This window comes from Oncorhynchus tshawytscha, linkage group LG14, assembly GCF_018296145.1.
Source record: "Oncorhynchus tshawytscha isolate Ot180627B linkage group LG14, Otsh_v2.0, whole genome shotgun sequence".
Taxonomy (NCBI): Eukaryota; Metazoa; Chordata; class Actinopteri; order Salmoniformes; family Salmonidae; genus Oncorhynchus; species Oncorhynchus tshawytscha.
The window spans coordinates 33,970,810-33,993,307 of NC_056442.1; the positions used below are offsets into that span (position 1 = coordinate 33,970,810).

At 42.1% G+C, this 22,498-nt stretch overlaps 1 protein-coding gene across 1 annotated transcript; it reads right to left on the reverse strand.

The window, feature by feature from the left end:
• Positions 1-4,731: 4,731 nt before the first annotated feature.
• On the reverse strand, positions 4,732-14,588 carry LOC112267079 (14-3-3 protein gamma-2). The gene is made up of 2 exons (XM_024445142.2): positions 14,332-14,588; positions 4,732-8,787 (listed from the first exon to the last, which is right to left on the reverse strand). The coding sequence occupies exons 1-2, from the start codon at positions 14,416-14,418 to the stop codon at positions 8,128-8,130; spliced, it is 747 nt and encodes a 248-aa protein (XP_024300910.1). The 5' UTR covers positions 14,419-14,588; the 3' UTR covers positions 4,732-8,127.
• Positions 14,589-22,498: the final 7,910 nt, after the last annotated feature.

A 22,498-nucleotide genomic window follows, 5' to 3' on the forward strand; every position in this document is an offset into this window, starting at 1 on the left:
GATCCTAGCTGACCTAAAACAGGGAATTTTTACTAGGATTACATGTCAGGAATTGTGAAAAACTGAGTTTAAATGTATTTGGCTAAGGTGTATGTAAACGTCCGACTTCAACTGTATATACAGTATATTTCATGACCAGAGGTAACAGACAAATCTGAGTAGGAGGAAATGAATCTTAAAAACAGGTCAGCAAATCTTGAAGTTTGATAAAGGATTAGATTGGGACAATTATCTGATAGAATGAAAGATTTGACCAGTTTCAAACTTCTCAAGCAATAAGGTTTGCCATTCCCAACCCCACAAGCTGTGGTAGTGTTATTAGAATTATCTGTGTACTCAGATTCTACAGTACCTCTAGCTTTTCAATAGGATGATATTTCTGTATCCCAACATGGAACTATGAAAATGCTTTGTTTTGGTACTCCTAACTTACATAATACTTGTATCTTTGGTACTCGTAATTTACTGCATGTAAAATATACCAGAAGACAAGTAGATGCATTAGATCACCATGCATTTTGTTATTCATAATCCAAAATGTGAAGGGAAAAAAAGAGAATACCAGTGGAGCTCCAGAAATATCATCCTATTGAAAAGCTAGAGGTACTGTAGAATCTGAGTACACAGATAATTCTAATAACAGTACTCTCTGCCTGCCGCCTGTGAGTAGACACTGAGTAGACTGGGTACATCAATGTGACAGCCCACCACAGAGACGAGACTACTGTGTCGTCAGTCCATCAGAAACCAACATACTATTGTATAACAAGCAAAAATCTCTGGGCCAAATTTAGCACGCCACCTCCCTCTACGTTATGATAGTCATTTACACTGTAAATAAATACTTTGTAGCACAGCAGGCTAGCTTCAGATTCCAAAGTGGACATAGCAGGCAAATGATGTAATACCATTACTGTAAGAATAGAATACAATAGCATAGTTTATTCTGTCAAAGACTATTATTTATTTATTTTAATTTTACTTTTATTTAACTAGGCAAGTTCAAATTCTTATTTTCAATGACGGCCTAGGAACAGTGGGTTAACTGCCTGTTCAGGGGCAGAACGACAGATTTGTCGGACATTTGCAACCTTCTGGTTACTAGTCCAACGCTCTAACCACCAGGCTACGCTGCCGCCCCTAGGCTAACACATGTAGTGCACGGTTCAGATGGTGCCCGTGAGGTTTCCTCTCTATATACATACTGTACACACAGATTTTGTCAGGAATGAATGAAAACACAAAACATGTATTGTTTTGAATGAAGTTTATACAGTTGAAGTCGGAAGTTTACATACACCTTAGCCAAATACATTTATACTCAGTTTTTCACAATTCCTGACATTTAATCCTAGTCTTAGGTCAGTTAGGATCACCACATTTTTTTTTAAAGAATGTGAAATGTCCGAATAATAGTAGAGAGAATTACTTAGTTCAGCTTTTGTTTCCTTCATCACATTCCCAGTGGGTCAGAGGTTTACATACACTCAATTGGTATTTGGTAGCATTGCCTTTAAATTGTTTAACTTGGGTCAAACTCCTGACGGAGCTGGTGTAACTGAGTCAGGTTTGTAGGCCTCCTTGCTCGCACACACTTATTCAGTTCTGCCCACAAATTTTCTATAGGGTTGAGGTCAGGCCTTTGTGACGGCCACTCCAATACCTTGACTTTGTTGTCCTTAAGCCATTTTGCCACAACTTTGGAAGTATGCTTGGGGTCATTGTCCATTTGGAAGACCCATTTGCGACCAAGCTTTAACTTCCTGACTGATGTCTTGAGATGTTGCTTCAATATACCCACATCTTTTTCCTTCCTCGTGATGCCATCTATTTTGTGAAGTGCACAAGTCCCTCCTGCAGCAAAGCACCCCCACAACATGATGCTGCCACCCTCCCCCTTTTTCCTTCAAACATAACGATGGTCATTATGGCCAAACTGTTCTATTTTTGTTTCATCAGACCAGAGGACATTTCTCCAAAAAGTATGATCTTCATCCCCATGTGCAATTGCAAACTGTAGTCTGGCTTTTTATGGCGGTTTTTGGAGCAGTGGCTTCTCTTTGCTGAGCGGCCTTTCAGGTTATGTTGATATAGGACTCGTTTTACTATGGATATAGATACTTTTGTACCTGTTTCCTCCAGCATCTTCACAAGTCCTTTGCTGTTGTTCTGGGATTGATTTGCACCTTTCACACCAAAGTACATTCATCTCTAGGAGACAGAATGCGTCTCCTTCCTGAGCGGTATGACGGCTGTGTGGTCTCATGGTGTTTATACTTGCGTACTATTGTTTGTACAGATGAACGTGGTACCTTCAGGCGTTTGGAAATTGCTCCCAAGGATGAACCAGACTTGTGGAGGTCTACAATTGTTTTCTGAGGTCTTGGCTGATTTCTTTTGATTTTGCAATGATGTCATGCAATGAGCCACAGTGTTTGATTTAGGCCTTGAAATACATCCACAGGTACACCTCCTATTGACTCAAATTATGTCAATTAGCCTATCACAAGCTTCTAAAGGCATGACATAATTTTCTGGAATTTTCCAAGCTGTTTAAAGGCACAGTCAACTTAATTTATGTAAACTTCTGACACACTGGAATTGCGGTACAGTGAATTATAAGTGAAATAATCTGTAAACAATTGTTGGAAAAATTACTTGTCATGCACAAGGTAGATGTCCAAACTGACTTGCCAAAACTATAGTTTGTTAACAAGAAATTTGTGGAGTGTATTGAAAAACTAGTTTTAATGACTCCAACCTAAGTGTATGTAAACTTCCGACTTCAAATGTATGTAGCTTGGTTATTACTGTAGCTTTGGTATTTTTTCCGGCAATGAATCATACATTATCTTCCTTAATTATCTGTCAACACCTTAAGCAGGGCTGCCTTTTGACACTAAACTCCAAACTAGATGGTCAAGAAGTTCATTGTTGGGCCTCCCGAGAGGCGCAGCAGTCTAAGGCACTTTATTGCAGTGCCAGAGCCATCATTACAGACCCTGGTTCGATCCAAGGCTGTGTCGCATCCGGCCGTGACTGGGAGACCCATGAGGCGGCACACAATTGGCCCAGCGCTGTCCGGGTTAGGGGAGGGTTTCGCCGGCCTGATGTGCAGCTGGATTCCAGGTTAAGCGTGCAGTGTGTCAAAAAGCAGTGCGCCTTGGTGGGGTCGTGTTTCAGAGGAAGCATGGCATGTTATCGGTTATTTAATCATTTGTAAATGCAATATAAACCCTTTATAAACCCTTGAAAGTGTTACCATGTAAATAGAGCTCATAGAATAGGTATTGGTTTGACATGATTTATCAGTGATTTGTACATAGAGAGAACTTATCTGGTTAATTTGATTATACTTTAGTATTGTAATTGACTATGCTGTCTAGTCTGTTGCCTCAATCCAGGAAATCATCAGATAATCAACAGATAAATCATTTTGCAACAATGTGTTTCCTCGACTATTTTGATAGTTTCATGGATACTTTCACAATCTCTTGGCCACTGTATGAATGTTGGTTTTGTCATCCTTGGTGCAGATAATGTAGTGCACTACAATGCCGCTTGGGGAACAGGTTGGTGCTGCTGAATTCTAATGCTTCCTCTGCTGCTTGAGCTTTCATCTTTTTTTGCAGGATGCTATAGGTGTCTGAACAGTGCAGCAAGGAACTGGGGCTAATAACGGGAGGCTTATTATAGCCCTAGCAACAGGAACGGGATTGGTGGCTGCGCAGGGTGAGCCTATCAGTTATTGGCTGGCAAGGGAGACAGTTCCAAGCACAGAAATTAATCTCATGAAAGCTTCAGTACAGCAGGCTGCAGTAAGACTGCAGTATAGTGTTGGGGGATCGAACAACTTGCCACTTCAGCTTATCAGTCAGTTTGGGGTGCTGTTTCCGTATTGGAATAAACAGATGTGCATGAATAATTGGCGTGTGTGTGTGAAAGAGAAACTACTGTCAGAGAATGGCAAATAGTATTGGCTTATAGCATCCACATGACAGAGAGGTATTGTCATGTAAATTCAATTTAGGTGTTGAGTAAAGAATACTATATTTCACCCATAGGAAGAGAGTACAGTATACGTGGTCTCTATTGTTATAGCCTAGAAGTATGCTTTTATCCATATTGTGATGTTGTAGATGATGATGAGCAAAGCACCTTCTCTCTCTCCGATACCTACAACCATGTTGGAAATTTAATCTCTGACGCAGCATCTTTGACCCAGAACATGAACAGCACATGAGTGTTTCAAATAAGAGCACAGTGTCCCAAATGAGTTTCTCTGTCACACTGTCTATGGTGCACTACACTCCCTAAATGTCTATGAGTAAAATACTGGAGGGGACAGGGAACATTGTAGCACCAAGTAAAATACTGGAGAGGACAGGAAACATTGTAGCACTGAGTAAAATACTGGAGAGAGCAGGAAATACTGTAGCACTGAGTAAAATACTGGAGAGGACAGGACATATTATAGCACTGAGTAAAATACTGGAAAGGACAGGGAATATTGTAGCACTGGGTTCATAGGATGAAGTATGGTGAATGAGCTAGTATGACACTAATAAATAAAATCTATATACTGACAAACTACTAACTTGAATGAGCAACAGATAGCAACGAAGTTTCTTAATAACATCCTCCATTATAATGGTAGTCGATTTGTTGACAAGATTATGTGCCTACAGTCTACATGTTTTCTGTTGTATAGCCATGGTCCCAAGCCTTTACTTGATTCAATGGAAGTTTAATTTAATTTCAGATAAAAGAGAGCATACATGTTACAGTGGTGTTCTGCCTGAACTTACAGACAAGGATCTGAGTGAACAAATTGAAAATAAAATAAATAAACACAAACAAAACATGTACTTAATGAACCATCCCTTCTGATGTGTCCAAAAATCTACACCAAGCAAATGATAGAGTTTAACGTTTCTTTCAGAGGAAAAGCAATCTGAATTGTTAACTCGCCATCTACGTTGACATACAGAGGGAAAAGTAACATACAGGGTTCCAAAGTGGCCTTGTATACCAGAAGGGACTATGTAAATGAATGAAGTACCAGGTTTAATTACATGTGTTAACTGTACTTACTAAATGACATGTGTTAACCGTTCTTAGATTAGCATGGCAAAAATGGAAGGTATAACACCGTCTCTCTGTTGATGGGACTAGATGAATGGCATAAAGTAACACCCTAGGTTTATGAATATACATTTCTAAATCGGACACACCAAGGTGTTTGGGTTTGCCAGGGCAAATAATGGCCAGATAATGTCAAGAGAGCAAAAAATAAATAAATTGCTGAGTTTTGGCCAATTATGATCAAGATTATAAATCTAATAAAATCTAGAACATAGCAGCAAAATGGAAAACAACATCCATTCGGATACATGGTTAGCTCAGAGGATGTGAGATGTACAATGAGTTAAAGAATAAATGGCGTCCCAAATGGCACCCTATTGCCTATAGTGCACTACTTTTGACCAAGACCCCATAGGGCTCGGGTCAAAAGTAGTGCACTATATAGGGAAGAGGGTGCCATTTGGGACAATGTTAAAGTCCTAGATCATTTAGATCTGTTCTTTTGTCCTCGTGGGAATCATTCAGTTGGAACATTCAGCCCTCGGTGGTAAATAATGTTAACAGTGTATGACAAATGACTCTCCCTGTTTGCTTCAACCTGAAGTCCTAATAGCCAGCTATTATTTGACTAGCTTTTGCATTATATTGCATGAGCATAAATGTGCATTCACTGCACTGGAGTCATGCAAGTTTGTGTAGATCTAAAAGCATAAGTGGGTTTTTACTGTGTTATAATTCTCTTTTTCCATATATGGTTATGGAGGATGCCTATGGAGTATGCTGAATCAACTATTTCAAGAATAGCATACTAGCAGCACACAAGAGGTTACAACAAAACACAAACGTTGACTTAGTGACATCACAACAATACACCAGACTGCCATGGAAATGGTGCATTTATAATTGTCATATAGTTTTTTAAAATTAGCATCCTAGTTCTCGTTTCTTGTGCAACTGCTACATAAGGACTCACATTGAAGATATTCGTCACTCAAACAGCTAAAAGGTATAAAAACAAACCAAAAAAAATGTATACTGTCAGAAATATATTGTGGTCCATGTTGTGAATTCATAACAGAAACAGATTCTGAAAACTTCACCATTGTTCAAACTGGTTAATAACATGACAAAATAAGTAATCAAATAGTTCAAAGAACAAAGTATTTGTTTTACAAAGCCATTATTATAATTTAACGTGACAAAGCCATTATTATAATTTAACGTGACAAACACCAGTTGGTAAGATTAAGCAAAATCACTGCTGTTTTTTCCCCTTCCATTAACAAATTAAATACATATTGCATGCCACTATAGCAATGCTCATAACATGTCCATTTTTACGATCAACATTTTGATATAGCAAATAAAAACAAAATATGAATAAGTTATAAATAAGAAATAATCAGACAAAGCCTATGTTTTCTCAATCATATGAATACTTAACACCCACAGTATAAGTTAATAAAGTCAAGCTACTGTATGTTTAAATACTTCACCAGCATGCACAATACTGAATAATGGATATTATTGTAGTAATCATCTTACACTGAAGAAACAGTGTAGTAGGCAAGTGCTTTTAATAAAACACAGAAGTAAACCACAAACTCCGCAGCTGCTTTAACATAATGACTCAGTTTTAAACTGTCTCTGCCTTTAGATAGACTCTATTGGAGGTTAAGCCATGGTTCCAGTATCATATTTAGAGCTGTCAGAGGACAGTCACATTGGATTTAATGCCAAATATACCTAAAACTAGAAGTCATGTGAGAGTAAATTGATAACAGTATTTTATCCTTTACAATAAACATCCAAAATTTTAACAAAACATCTGCATTTGACTTTTTCTAGTTGATTTGGTCAGATTAATACTATTAGCATTTTCTTGGCTGTCCTGCACTCCCTTCAAGAGTGAGTGATATCTTAAAGGACAACTCTGCAACTTTTCAAACCTCATATTCATCATCTCCAGCACTAAACCAATGTCTACATATGTGAAAATGGCACATTTGTATGTTTTGTTGACTTTACTTTTTTTTTAAAGTGTCATTTTAAAAACAGTGATTTTGAATGAAAAAGGAAACTCTTTGATAGTATCACTGATCTTTAATAAGCTTACGTACCGGCCTCACGGCCTTCGTCAGAGCTTTTGTGAGGTTTTTAAAACTAGCACCTTTATGTAGACCTGGCCCCACCCATATCCGTTCCACGCATCGTAAGGGGTTGGAGGCGAAGGAAAGACAAATAAGTGCTACCAAATACGCATTTCATAAATATTCGAATGAAGTGTGTTATTAAGACGTATTAAACACGTCTGTAAAACCACAATGAGGACAGACCTACCGAGCAAGTTTTCATTGATCATTAGGTACAAAAAAAATAGAGCAAGTTTAAAAATAGGGGCATAATTCATGTTAAAATTCACAACAAAAAAGTGATTTTCAAACACAGATTGGCGGTGACGTGGGGAGCAAGAACCCATCTCTGGCTAGAAATTCTGTGATGTCACAGAATCATTTTTTAGGACCTTTCTTCTTATCTTTTTAACCACAGATCATATAAACGCGATGTTTTCACATAAATAGACACTGGTTTGGTGCTGAGATAATGAATATGAGGTTGAAGTGGCTGAGTTGCTTGTACTGGAACCATTGCAAACTATTTGCAAACTTCCCCCCCTTCCTCAAGTGTCTGCATCTATCATGCATAAACCTAACTAAGCAGCTTCCCTTGGTACGACACCAGTCCGTCCCTATGCCAGTGTGAGACTGCCAAACCAATCCAACAACAACCACTTCAGGATTGACTGACATTTCAGTGGTTTTGGCAAATGTCAAAGATAAAATCAAGAAGACGGAGGCCCTTTCAACCATATATATATCTATATATATTAGCCTAAGATGTAACCTCCCCTCACCTTTCTTTTGATTCTTTTCTTTTAACACATGGAAAAATAAAGAAGTGCTGCTGCGGTACGATCATCAGCAAAAGCGCCTGCCAAAGCCCACCGGCCCTTCATTATATATTTTTTCTAAGTGTGGTTTATTAATCTTTGTTGCCCTCCCCTCCTTCATCATCCTGCTGGTCACTTGTCCACAGTGTTAAGTTGTCTCGGAGCAGCTGCATGATGAGAGTTGAGTCTTTGTAGGAGTCCTCGTTCAGGGTGTCCAGCTCAGCAATAGCGTCATCGAAGGCGGTCTTGGCCAGATGACAGGCCTGCTCAGGGGCATTCTGGATCTCGTAGTAAAACACAGAGTAGTTGAGAGCCAAGCCGAGGCGGATGGGGTGGGTGGGCTGCATGTGCTCTTTGCTGATCTCATGGGCCTCGTTGTAAGCCTTCTCTGATGACTCAATGACGGTGGCCCTCTTCTCGCCCGTGGCCACCTCAGCCAGGTAGCGGTAGTAGTCGCCTTTCATCTTCAGGTAAAACACCTTGCTCTCGTGCTGCGTCTCGTTGCAGTTCTTGATCAGGTAGTTATCCAGCAGGTTGAGCACGTCCTGACACACAGTCTCTAGCTCCTTCTCAATCTTCTCTCTGTAGGCCCGAACCATCTCAATCTTTTTCTCATTTCCATCTGAAGAGGTCTTCTGCTCGATGCTAGAGATCACCCTCCAAGAGGAACGACGGGCCCCCACCACATTCTTATAGGCCACAGACAGGAGGTTCCTCTCCTCATTAGATAGCGCCTCATTCAGCTCTGTTACCTGGGGAGGGGACAGAGCAGTGGTCATAAATGCACTGTGTAAGACAGCCAATAACCCCCTAGTTTATGCATTCATGAATGTAAACAGTTATTTTTCAACAATATCACGTACAGAAGGTATGGTTTTACATTAAATCATATCAGAACATGTCACAACCCTATATAGTATCACACCTATCATATCTACTGTACAGTATGATCTGTTAGAATTCAAACTGTATGCACATACAGCACTGCATTGGGAATGAGCAAGATTCAATTCGTTTCCATGGCAATCAGCTCACTTAGGGCACCAGTAGATCAAACTGCCACGTTGACAGCTAATGCTCGCAAGTGGAGAACCAGAATGAAGATAGTGAGAGAGTGGGGGTGGGGGTTGGGACTGGAGAGAGGGCAGAGGGTTGGAGGTAGCTATGTTCCCACAAGGAATCCAGGGGCAGCTGCAGTGTAAGTGTAGACGGTCAGTTGATCATCGCACAGGCAGTTCACGTGTCTCCCTAACCTTCTCCTCTGCTTTAAACTGACCTTTTCACCTGTCTAAAACCCTATGTAATGCTGTCACCCTGGACATGCTTTGAACCTACTACTTGACTCTATACGTACAAGGTGGGAGGTAATGTGTTAGTCCTGGAAATGTCAAATAGTGTACAGTAAAAAGTACAACTGATCAGTAACCTTTGAACTTTTAACGTTGTATATCCTGATGACTTGGTCTAAATGCTACACTTCGTTCTACTAACCAACAAGGTATTTTAGTGTCTGACTTAAAGACATTGCGTAGCAAATTACAATAAGTAACAATAAATATTCTCAATACTTATTATAATGAACCCACACACAAATGTCACATATACAGTATCTTACCTGGGTCATTCTAACAATTCGGTGCCTTTTGAGATGTGTAACTTGGTGGGAAAAAAAGGTTTGATTTCACCTACTTTTAACATTGTCAAAGATCACATGTTTAACATAATAAAATAAACATGTTTTAAAATCTCAAGAGGCTAAATAAAGTCAAATAAAGTAACAGGGTTGACCGTAACACAGCTGACATCTTAAATCAGCCATAAATTCCCTTTTGACAGGGGGAATGGATGTTTGTGTGCAACAGGAAGGGTCAATTGAATGCGAGGTTAAAAAAACTAAATTAAATGTTAAAACATTTCTAGTCAGTCTATGGGTAACACTGTTGACGTGTTACGCTCAACCCACTCAGTTTTCCACCACAAAACACCTGAAAATGGCCAAAAAGAGTAGAACCAGCTCACCTGCTTTTACACTATGATTTGACTATTAGATGTTCAATGTTTATTTTTTATAGTCTATTTAACTCTGCATTATTGGAAAAGGACCCTTAAGTAAGCATTTCACTGTTAGTCTACATATGTTGTCTACGAAGAATGTGACAAACAATATTTGATTTGTTTATTTTGATCACATTTGTTTTAAAGGAATAGGGTAGACCTTAAAATGAAGGGCAGGATGTTGTTTTTACCTTAAAATGAATCAATAATCACATGAAATAAAGAATAATATTCAGAAATTATCTTTTCAAAACAACAAAATAACTAGGGCTTTACAATAACGATGAAATTCTGGGGTTAAGTAGGTTAAAGTCTTCCTGGAAATCACAGACCGTGCACAGAGGGACATGTCACAATGCTGAATCTTTATTCATGTTAAAAATCTGATTCATTGAATTATTCATGTGGTCTATATTAAAGGGCATTTCATTTAATATAACTTGCTTTTAAAATGCAATATTTGCACAACATTTATAATTAAAATATCAAAAGGGATGCAAAAGACACGTTATGGAACAACCCCCATATGTGTGTTGAATCACATTAAGAACAACTGAAAAGACCGGAGACGATCAATAGCACTTCCAATCCACTTCCAGATAACCTTACATTGATAAAACACACGTATTTATAGCCACCTAAATCAATATCTGCAAAAAGAATTAGATTATCTAGATTAGAACTAGAGAGGGAAGATGCCCGACAGCAAAAGGCTACAGAGGAAATGTAGCTTAATGGGTGGCCCATTCTAGCAAAGTGCTCTCTCTCATTGAGAAGCCAACGTTGCTCCTTGCTGGTGACCCTCCCAGCCTGATAGAGGAGCATAAAGAATACGGCTGATAGGTGACATCACAGCCATCGTGTGCATGGATGACAGAATATTTCTTAACAGGCCTTTTTCCTTCCCAGCTTGAAATGCAAGAACATACAATTCACAGCTCAAATGCCATGGCATTACTAAGCAAATGTTAAATGATTAATAGTTAGTCTATCTGATTGAAATGGATCCGTAAGAAACCTAATGGACAGAGAGCGCAAAAGACCACAAGTGATGTTGGAAAAGCCCATCATATGCATTTCTTGTCAGTGAATCATCATTGTACCAAAATGCTGATGTCAGTGAATATAACTGAAGAGAGGCAGCCTACCATACTGATCTGAATACCTAATTGCCAAGCTGAACAATTATTGATGGGCTGGGTAAAAATCTGTCACGACTATCCTGAACACATTATGCTACTGTAAATACATGACATAATAAAGAAATGTCTTCAATGACATTCAACGGCATTCACTGACAAAGCAGCACTGCTTATAGTTGCCTCTTACTGCATTGATGCATTAAGGAACCAATGCAAACATGTATGCAGGATAATATTGTACTGTACAAGGTGAGATCTGAACATAAAAGTATACTTCTCATTGCTTTTTCCTGCCATCAAGAGAACCCTGGCTGCAGTGGCAAGGGATTTCCTATTGGAGTGGGGAACGAGTACACACCACTACACTGCAAAAGGCCCAGTTCTGACTGCATGCACTGACACAGCAGATTGCTTAAAGGGAAAGGAATCCTACAGGCAGACATCACTAAAATGCTATCGCTTGCAACAAGAAATCTGCAGGGGAAAGATATCTAAATTATGCAGGCGATGAGACAAAGTATTACTAGAAAGTAATAAATGGTTAAGATTTAATTTCATTACAATGATAAAAAGTTGTTGAGTACCGTTTTAATACTAAAGCACTAGGCTAGGCTACATAATGATTGGAGGAGACTGGGCATATAGGTTTAGGGCCTAATGACAATGCATTTTCACAGTGGGAGACCTGTATCAATAAACCAAACAATAACCTAAATTTCATTAAAATTGCTTTAAAGAACACACAGCAAAACCATATCCAGACATACAGTATGTCTAGAGGCTACTGCACACGTTGACATTGACACACAATGTGACATACAGGTGCATTGCAGAATGATAATGTAGCTCAACAACTGAACGCAAAAGGATCAATATCCAATCTGATCATTGACTCACTGCAATATGACAAAATACAGAACAATCTAGAGAGAATTATGCTGCCTCCTACATTTGTTTTGTGTAAAGAGCTGGAAACTGAATACAATGTATGCAGGAATAGATCCTCATCCAGAGAACATCTGTAGCCTATATGAACAGATATACAGTACCAGTCAAAAGTTTGGACACACCTACTTATTTAAGGGGTTTTCTGTATTTTTACTACTTATTGGCTGCTTTTCCTTCACTCCGCAGTCCAACTCATCCCAAGCCATCTCAATTGGGTTGAGGTCAGGTGATTATGGAGGCCAGGTCATCTGATGCGGCACTCCATAACTCTCCTTCTTTCACAGCCTGGAGGTGTGTTTTGGGTCATTGTTCTGTTGAAAAGCAAATGATAGTGGGACTAAGTGCAAACCAGATGGGATGGCATATCGCTGCAGAATGCTGTGGTAGCCATGCTGGTTAAGTGTGCCTTGAATTCTTAATAAATCACCAGCAAAGCACCCCCACACCTACATGCTTCACGGTTGGAACCACACATGCGGAGATCATCCGTTCACCTACTCTGCATCTCACAAAGACACGGCGGTTGGAACCAAAAATCTCAAATTTGGACTCATCAGATCAAAGGACAGATTTCCACCAGTCTAATGTCCATTGCTTGTGTTTATTGGCTCAAGTAAGTCTCTTCTTCTTAGTGATCTCCTTTAGTAGTGGTTTCTTTGCAGCAATTGGACCATGAAGGCCTGATTCACACAGTCTCCTCTGAACAGTTGATGTTGAGATGTGTGTTACGTGAACTCTGTGAAGCATTTATTTGGGCTGAAATTTCTGAGGCTGGTAACTCTAATGAACGTATCCTCTGCAGCAGAGGTAACTCTCCATTCCTGTGGTGGTCCTCATGACAGCCAGTTTCATCATACCGCTTGATGGTTTTTGCGACTGCACTTGAAGAAACTTTCAAAGCTCTTGAAATATTCCGGATTGACTGACCTTCATTTCTTAAAGTAATGGACTGTCGTTTCTCTTTGCTTATTTGAGCTGTTCCTGCCTTAATATGGACTTGGTCTTTTAGCAAATATTCTGTATACCACCCCTACCTTGTCACAACACAACTGATTGGTTCAAACACATTAAGAAGGAAAGAAATTCCACAAATGACCTTTTAACAAGGCACACCTGTTTATTGAAATGTATTCCAAGTGACTACCTCATGAAGCTGGTTGAGAGAATGCCAAGAGTGTGCAAAGCTGTCATCAAGGCAAAGGGTGGCTACTTTGAATAATCTCAAATATATGCATTTGTTTAACACTTTTTTGGTTACTACATGATTCCATGTAGAAAATAGTAAAAATAAAGAAAAACCCTGGAATGAGTAGGTGTGTCCAAAATTTTGACTGGTACTGTATGTATGTATGTATGCATGTATGTATGCATGCATGCATGTATATGAATCAATAGAGGACACATTTAATTTACAAAAATGTATTTAAAATATGACTATTATTAGTAGGCTATTATTTAATTAAATCTAGATATTACAGGAAGAATCTATCAATATTTGAGCAACCTCACGTGGCAATATCCTAAAGACCAAATTCTAAACGATCTGATGTAATAAATCACATAGGGATATTAAATCCCACTGGGCATACACTGGTTGAATCAAAGTTGTTTCTACGTAATTTCTATGAAATTATGTTAAAACCAACGTGAAATAGACGTTGAATCGACGTCTGTGCCCAGTGGCATAGAACATTTATCAAATGTTGTAATGTGAGGGACACGTTTGACAGAGAAATCGATGTTCTTTGGTGCCTCCGAATACATTTCGTGGTAATATTACTCCACTGTATTTCTTTTAAAGGCACGAGACAGGCACCGCCCAAGCACTGCCCAAGGAGCATTCGATAGCAAATATTGATTGCCTTTCTTGAATGTTTGAGCTCCAGATTTTGGCTATTTTATTCGTTATAAATAAACAGAGATCGAGCCCTATGAAACAGACGTGATATTCTGAATGGTCTAGGCTAGTATTTGGTGCATCTCTATACACATTACATCCATGAAAAATCTCCAGGAATGCAATCAAATATCTAAATAGAGAATTCATATTTATTAGAATTACATTGAGAGAATTCAATGTTTCATTGAACACCATATCACATACCTTATTCATACAGCCATTCACATGCAATGATTTGAGGAGAGACTTACCGATTTCATGGCAGCTGCCATATCATCATACCTTTCAGCCTGTTCAGCCAGCCTGGCTTTCTGCACCAGCTGCTCGCGATCAACCATTTTAATATTTGGTTAGTGTGAACGTTATACTATAGGTTTTGGGATGAAATTATATGTGTACTACTCGCAATGCTGTGAAACTCTATGTGAACCTAGGCTGCAGCTGTTCGGCGCAGTCTGTGCTAGTGCCGACGGGACACCCTCTCTCGTTCCTCACACTTTCCCCGGACTGCGTCATCACTCAGAAAGGTGGGTGTCTTGCTACTGATGAAACAGTCCTTATATGGGAATCCAGAGGTCCTGCATATGTGGGATGAGAGCGAATCAGATTTCCTGTTTCATTCCCACTAGGCAAGCAATGGCTATGTGGGAAAATGAGTCCAATATGTATCCTTAGTGACTCTAAACCTAACCCTTACCCTAACCCATAACCCTAAACCTAACCTTAACTTCATGTCCACACCCCAGCTCAACCTTACCTCTACCTGACACCTGTCACTGAACTAACCAATCACAGTTACCAACGCAAAGGGTGACCTCTCCTGGCAAGATAAGCTTAATACAACTATTTATCATATGCTAGTGCCACAACTTGATTGTGCTGCCTGTTTCCTCTGATAAAATCAGATTCTATCCTTGCAACCCAACTGGAAGTCTTGCCAAACATTTTTGAAAGGTCAGATATCCTTATTCATATTCAATGGGTATTGGAAGTCCCAAATGGGACCTATTTCCCTATATAGTGGTCCGTTTTGGACACCAAGTAGTGCACTATATCACACACAATGTCAGTGCATTAAAATCAAGTTTATGCAGGGAGATGGAGTGATGGAGAAGGGACCTCCTGTTTTCTGTACATTTAGTCCAGTAGCACCAATCCAATGAGTCATTCAGAACCCCCTCTGCTGATACAGCATGGTATTACATCATGACTCAGTGCAAAGGATGGATGAATCATCACAGCCTGTGCTAACTCATTGCATTTGAGAATCACTAAGGGGTGAATCCTAACTTCCCATTGACATTAATGCATGACTAAGTGAAAAATTCAACCTAAGTGGAAGTTTAGTATTCACCCCCAAACATTATGCATTTTGACTTTTTTGACATCGTTTCAGAGCACTGTAGGTGCAGGTAGTATGTGTTTGTCAGTCACACAAGTCTCAATATTAGCTGGAAAGCAGTCCTGCTTTCTTCTTAGTGATAGGAGCATGAAAAAGGTATGAGCATGGATCAGAAAACCAGTCAGTATCTGGTGTGACCACCATATGCCTCCTGCCTCTCCTTCGCATAGCGTTGATCAGGCAGTTGATTGTGGCCTGTGGAATGTTGTCCCACTCCTCTTCAATGGCTGTGAAAAGTTTCTGGGGAGAATGGCGAACATGCATTCTGCAGAATTAGCATAATAAAATAATCCCCATAAAAACATGTGTGTTTAAGATAGACATATCTGTTTATTTGCATGGGCTTTATATATGACCCCTCTAAGGTATCCCCTTTCCATTTTCTTTCCCTTCTATGGGCTAATAGCAGTAAAGCTAAATTCAATGTTTCATCAAATCATTTTTGTCTCTATCTTTTTTTTATACTTAAAGGGATCCTAAAACTCAAAATCAAATACACGCAACAAAAACATAAATGCAACATGAAACAATTAAAATGATTTCAGTGAGTTACAGTTACAGTTCATATAAGGAAATCAGTCAATTGAATGGAATTCATTAGGCCCTAATCCATAGATTTCACATGACTGGGAATACAGATATGCATCTGTTGGTTACAGATACCTTAAAAAAGGTAGGAGTGGGCCTCCCGGGTGGCGCAGTAGTTAAGGGTGCTGTACTGCAGCGCCTGCTGTGCCATCAGAGACTCTGGGTTCGCACCCAGGCTCTGTCGTAACCGGCCACGACCGGGAGGTCCGTGGGGCGATGCACAATTGGCCGGGCATCGCCTTGTTATGACTTGAGTGAGGACCCAAAAGCGGTTTAACAAAAACAGAGTCCTTTAATGTAAAAAACACAGGGAAGACATAGATCCTCTTCAGATGTAGAAAAATGGCAAAATAGACAACCCTCAGAGAGGGCGACAAATGAAACAGAAAGTCCTTCTGATATTTACAAAAGAGTCCCCTTCTTAGCAGCAGAGGAGAATAGCTGGGTTGCGGCGACAGACTGCTGGTCTCTCTGGGTAGGCGCGGGTCGTAGCGGACAGAGGTACCTGATAACACGTAGCATCAGAAGAACAGGCAGATTCCGACAGGATGGGACAAGGGTGAAGCAAACAAGACGATAGTTTGGTTCTGGCATGAGAAACTCAAACGAGAATCTGACAAAGAAAGAAGCAGGAACAGAGAGAGAAATAGAGACCTAATCAGAGGGAAAAAGGGAACAGGTGGGAAAAGAGTGAACGAGGTAGTTAGAGAAGATGAGGAACAGCTGGGGGAAGGAGAGGAAGAGAAGGTAACCTAATACGACCAGCAGAGGGAAGTGAAGAGAAAGAACAGGAAAAAGACATAATATGACAATACATGACAGTACCCCCCCACTCACCGAGCGCCTCCTGGCGCACTCGAGGAGGAAACCTGGCGGCAACGGAGGAAATCATCGATGAGCGAACGGTCCAGCATGTCCCGAGAGGGAACCCAACTCCTTTCCTCAGGACCGTACCCCTCCCAATCTACTAGGTACTGATGACCACGGCCCCGAGGACGCATGTCCAAAATCTTACGGACCCTGTAGATAGGTGCGCCCTCGACAAGGATGGGGGGAAGACGAGCGGGGGCGCGAAGAACGGGCTTAACACAGGAGACATGGAAGACCGGGTGGACGCGACGAAGATATCGCGGGAGAAGAAGTCGCACTGCGACAGGATTAATGATCTGAGAAATACGGAACGGACCAATGAACCGCGGGGTCAACTTGCGAGAAGCTGTCTTAAGGGGAAGGTTTTGAGTGGAGAGCCATACTCTCTGACCACGACAATATCTAGGACTCTTAGTTCTACGCTTATTAGCGGCTCTCACAGTCTGCGCCCTATAACGGCAAAGTGCAGACCTGACCCTCTTCCAGGTGCGCTCACAACGTTGGACAAAAGCCTGAGCGGAGGGGACGCAGGACTCGGCGAGCTGAGACGAGAACAGCGGAGGCTGGTACCCGAGGCTACTCTGAAAAGGAGATAGACCGGTTGCAGACGAAGGAAGCGAGTTGTGGGCGTATTCTGCCCAGGGAGCTGTTCTGACCAAGACGCAGGGTTACGAAAAGAAAGACTGCGTAAGATGCGACCAATAGTCTGATTGGCCCGTTCTGCTTGACCGTTAGACTGAGGGTGAAAGCCGGAAGAGAGACTGACGGAAGCTCCAATCAAACGGCAAAACTCCCTCCAAAATTGAGACGTGAATTGCGGACCCCTGTCCGAAACGACGTCTGACGGAAGGCCATGAATTCTGAAAACATTCTGATGATGATTTGTGCCGTTTCTTTAGCAGAAGGGAGCTTAGCGAGGGGAATAAAATGAGCCGCCTTAGAGAACCTATCGACAACCGTAAGAATAACAGTCTTCCCGCTGACGAAGGCAGTCCGGTGATAAAATCTAAGGCGATGTGAGACCACGGTCGAGAGGGAATGGGAAGCGGTCTGAGACGGCCGGCAGGAGGGGAGTTACCGGACTTAGTCTGCGCGCAGACCGAACAAGCAGCCACAAAACGACGCGTGTCAAGCTCCCGAGTGGGCCACCAAAACCGCTGGCGAATGGAAGCAAGCGTACCCCGAACGCCGGGGTGGCCGGCTAACTTGGCAGAGTGAGCCCACTGAAGAACGGCCAGACGAGTAGGAACGGGAACGAAAAGAAGGTTCCTAGGACAAGCGCGCGGCGACGGAGTGTGAGTGAGTGCTTGCTTTACCTGCCTCTCAATTCCCCAGACAGTCAACCCGACAACACGCCCCTCAGGGAGAATCCCCTCGGGGTCGGTGGAGACTACTGAAGAACTGAAGAGACGAGATAAAGCATCAGGCTTGGTGTTCTTAGAGCCCGGACGATAAGAAATTACGAACTCGAAACGAGCGAAAAACAGCGCCCAACGAGCCTGACGCGCATTAAGTCGTTTGGCAGAACGGATGTACTCAAGGTTCCTATGGTCAGTCCAAACGACAAAAGGAACGGTCGCCCCCTCCAACCACTGTCGCCATTCGCCTAGGGCTAAGCGGATGGCGAGCAGTTCGCGGTTTCCCACATCATAGTTACGTTCCGACGGCGACAGGCGATGAGAAAAATACGCGCAAGGGTGGACCTTGTCGTCAGAGAGGGAGCGCTGAGAAAGAATGGCTCCCACGCCCACCTCTGACGCGTCAACCTCGACAACGAACTGTCTAGAGACGTCAGGTGTAACAAGGATAGGTGCGGATGTAAAGCGATTCTTGAGAAGATCAAAAGCTCCCTGGGCGGAATCGGACCACTTAAAGCACGTCTTGACAGAAGTAAGGGCTGTGAGGGGAGCTGCCACCTGACCGAAATTACGGATGAAACGACGATAGAAATTCGCGAAGCCGAGAAAGCGCTGCAGCTCGACGCGTGACTTAGGAACCGGCCAATCAATGACAGCTTGGACCTTAGCGGGATCCATCTTAATGCCTTCAGCGGAAATAACAGAACCGAGAAATGTGACGGAGGAGGCATGAAAAGTGCACTTCTCAGCCTTCACATAAAGACAATTCTCTAAAAGGCGCTGGAGGACACGTCGAACGTGCTGAACATGAATCTGGAGTGACGGTGAAAAAATCAGGATATCGTCAAGGTAGACGAAAACAAAGATGTTCAGCATGTCTCTCAGGACGTCATTTACTAATGCCTGAAAGACAGCTGGAGCGTTTGCAAGGCCGAAAGGAAGAACCCGGTATTCAAAGTGCCCTAACGGAGTGTTAAACGCTGTTTTCCACTCGTCCCCCTCCCTGACGCGCACGAGATGGTAAGCGTTATGAAGGTCCAACTTAGTGAAAAACCTGGCTCCTTGCAGGATCTCGAAGGCTGAAGACATAAGAGGAAGCGGATAACGATTCTTAACTGTTATGTCATTCAGCCCTCGATAATCTATGCAGGGGCGCAGGGACCCGTCCTTCTTCTTAACAAAAAAAAACCCCGCTCCGGCGGGAGAGGAGGAGGGGACTATGGTACCGGCGTCGAGAGCTACAGACAAATAATCTTCGAGAGCCTTACGTTCGGGAGCCGACAGAGAGTATAGTCTACCCCGGGGGGGGGGTGGTTCCTGGAAGGAGATCAATACTACAATCATACGACCGGTGCGGAGGAAGAGAGGTGGCCCTGGACCGACTGAACACCGTGCGCAGATCGTGATATTCCTCCGGCACCCTCGTCAAATCACCAGGCTCCTCCTGTGAAGAAGAGACAGAGGAAACAGGAGGGATAGCAGACATTAAACATTTCACATGACAAGAGACGTTCCAGGAGAGGATAGAATTACTAGACCAATTAATAGAAGGATTATGACAAACTAGCCAGGGATGACCCAAAACAACAGGTGTAAAAGGTGAACGAAAAATTAAAAAAGAAATGGTTTCGCTATGATTACCAGAGACAGTGAGGGTTAAAGGTAGCGTTTCACGCTGAATCCCGGGGAGAGGACTCCCATCCAGAGCGAACAAGGCCGTGGGCTCCTTTAAGTTAAGCCCCCCCCCTACTTTTTCGGAAATTCTGTTAAAAATCGCGCAACATTTTGGCGTCCTGCTACTCAGGCCAGGAATATAGTATATGCATATGATTAGTATGTGTGGATAGAAAACACTCAGACGTTTCCAAAACTGTTTAAATCACGGCTGTGACTATAACAGAACGTCTGTTTCATCGAAAAGCGCAGGAAAAAAATGAACCGTATTAAATGAGGCCGAGCTTACAGTACCTACAGCTTCCACAGGATGTATAGAGTCTCCTCATTTGATTCTGATTTGATTCTTGGTAGATCCGACCAAAGGGAACCGATTCAGCTCCGACCACCAACCTGAGGCATTGTCTCTGTGTTTTTCCGGACATTTTTCCACACGACCAACTATCGAATTTACATCGCCTCCTGATGATTTTTATAGCTTATTAACGTGTAGTAATACCTAAAGTTGCATTAGAAAGGTATTTCGAAGTGTTTTGTGAAAGTTTATCGTCGACTTTTTAACTTTTAAAAAATGACGTTACGTTATGAAAGCTATTTTTTCCGTTTATCACACAGTCTTCATAGATCGATATCTAGGCTATATATGGACCGATTTAATCCAAAAAAAGACCCAGTATTGATTATGGGACATCAAGGTGTGCCAAGAAAGAAGATGGTCAAACTAATTAATTTATATTTTATTGTGCGGTTTGTGACAGCGCCGACTATGCTAATTCTTTTGTTTACATCCCCTACGGGTCTTTTGGGGTGTTGCATGCTATCAGATAATAGCTTCTCATGCTTTCGCCGAAAAGCATTTTAAAAATCTGACTCGGTGGCTAGATTCACAACGACTGTAGCTTTATTTCAATACCAAGCATGTGTATTTTAATGAACGTTTGCGTTTTAACTAATACTATTAGCGTGTAGCGTAGCGCATTTGCATTTCCAGAGCTCTAGGTGGGACGTCTGCGTCTCAGGTAGGATCAAGATTAACTGTCTGAGAGGAATGTCATGTTCCCGAGCCCAGGTCTCGTCCATAAAGCAGCCCTCCGCCCCAGAGTCTATCAAGGCGCTGCAGGAAGCTGACGAACCGGTCCAGCGTAGATGGGCCGACAAGGTAGTGCAGGATCTTGAAGGAGAGACCAGAGTAGTAGCGCTCACCAGTAGCCCTCCTCTTACTGATGAGCTCTGGCTTTTACTGGACATGAAGTGACAAAATGACCAGCGGAACCGCAATAGAGACAGAGGCAGTTGGTGATTCTGTTCCCTCTCCTTAGTCGAGATGCGGATACCCCCAGCTGCATAGGCTCAGCACCCGAGCCGAGTGGAGGAAGATGGTAGTGATGCGCTGGGGGCATTCGGAGTCAGAGCTCTTTCCCGAGCTCGGTGACGAAGATCAACCCGTCGCTCTATGCAAAAGCAGAGTTCAATCAAGGAATCCACGCAGGGAACCCCGGGAGAGAATCTCATCCTTTCTTCAGACCCTCCAGAAAAAGCGAGCAAAGCAACCGTTCCAGTCACTGGAGGCAGCAAGAGTGACAAACTCAATAGAGTAATCTGTTATGGATCGATTACCTTGACAAAAGCCAGGACCCTGGAAGCTTCCTTCCCAAAAACAGAACGATCAAAAACCCGTATCATCTCCTCCTTAAAGTCCTGATACTGGTTAGGCAGCCCTCGCCTCCCAGATAGAGGTACCTGACTAACACGAGCCCGTCAGAAGAACAGGAGATTCCGACAGGATGGGACAAGAGCTGTGCTCCTGGACGTAAGTGTTGGGCTGGAGAGAAAACACAATATCACACTGGGTGAGGAACGAGCGGCATTCAGTGGCCTCCCCAGAGTAACACGGCGGGTTATTGATTCTGGGCTCCGGAGATTCGGAAGCCCTGCAAGTGGCCGGTGGATCGAGGCGGAGATGGTGAACCTGTCTTGTGAGGGGGAAGGAGAGGAAGAGAAGGTAACCTAATACGACCAGCAGAGGGAAACGGAGTGAAGAGAAAGAACAGGAACAAGACATAATATGACAATACATGACACCTACATCTGTACACATTATTTAACATGGTGACATGGTGCTGCTAGTGATAGAAAACATTAAGAGACAGAATACAGGCGGTGGAGTTTGCACAAAGTTTACGTACTACAATATATTGAATTAGGTAGACTGAGCATAGAGCTAAAGGCTATAACCACGGGGAAGAAACTGTTCAGATTGGGCTCTATAACATCCAATCACTTAGGTTTACAGCAGCTGACAGTTGCAACTCCATTGCTAATAACTCAAACTTCCTTTTTCAGATAAAGACATCATCTCTGTACAGATGTAGGATCTGAATTTGATCACCCTGTTGCAGGAAAACTAAAACTTGCAGTGTGTTTGATGTTTTAAAAGGCTTCTGAAGTTTGTCATTTCCACTTTCCACTTTAAAATGTTAATTATAATCCACATAATTTTTCTGCTTCAGTAAACTGTCTCAAATT

Bases quoted from the DNA above. Each gene is read 5' to 3' on its own strand.
- LOC112267079 (XM_024445142.2), bottom strand. From the start codon at position 14,418: ATGGTTGATCGCGAGCAGCTGGTGCAGAAAGCCAGGCTGGCTGAACAG. The intron at 8,788-14,331 runs GTAAGTCTCTCC...TCCCCTCCCCAG, and splicing joins TGGCAGCTGCCATGAAATCG to GTAACAGAGCTGAATGAGGC.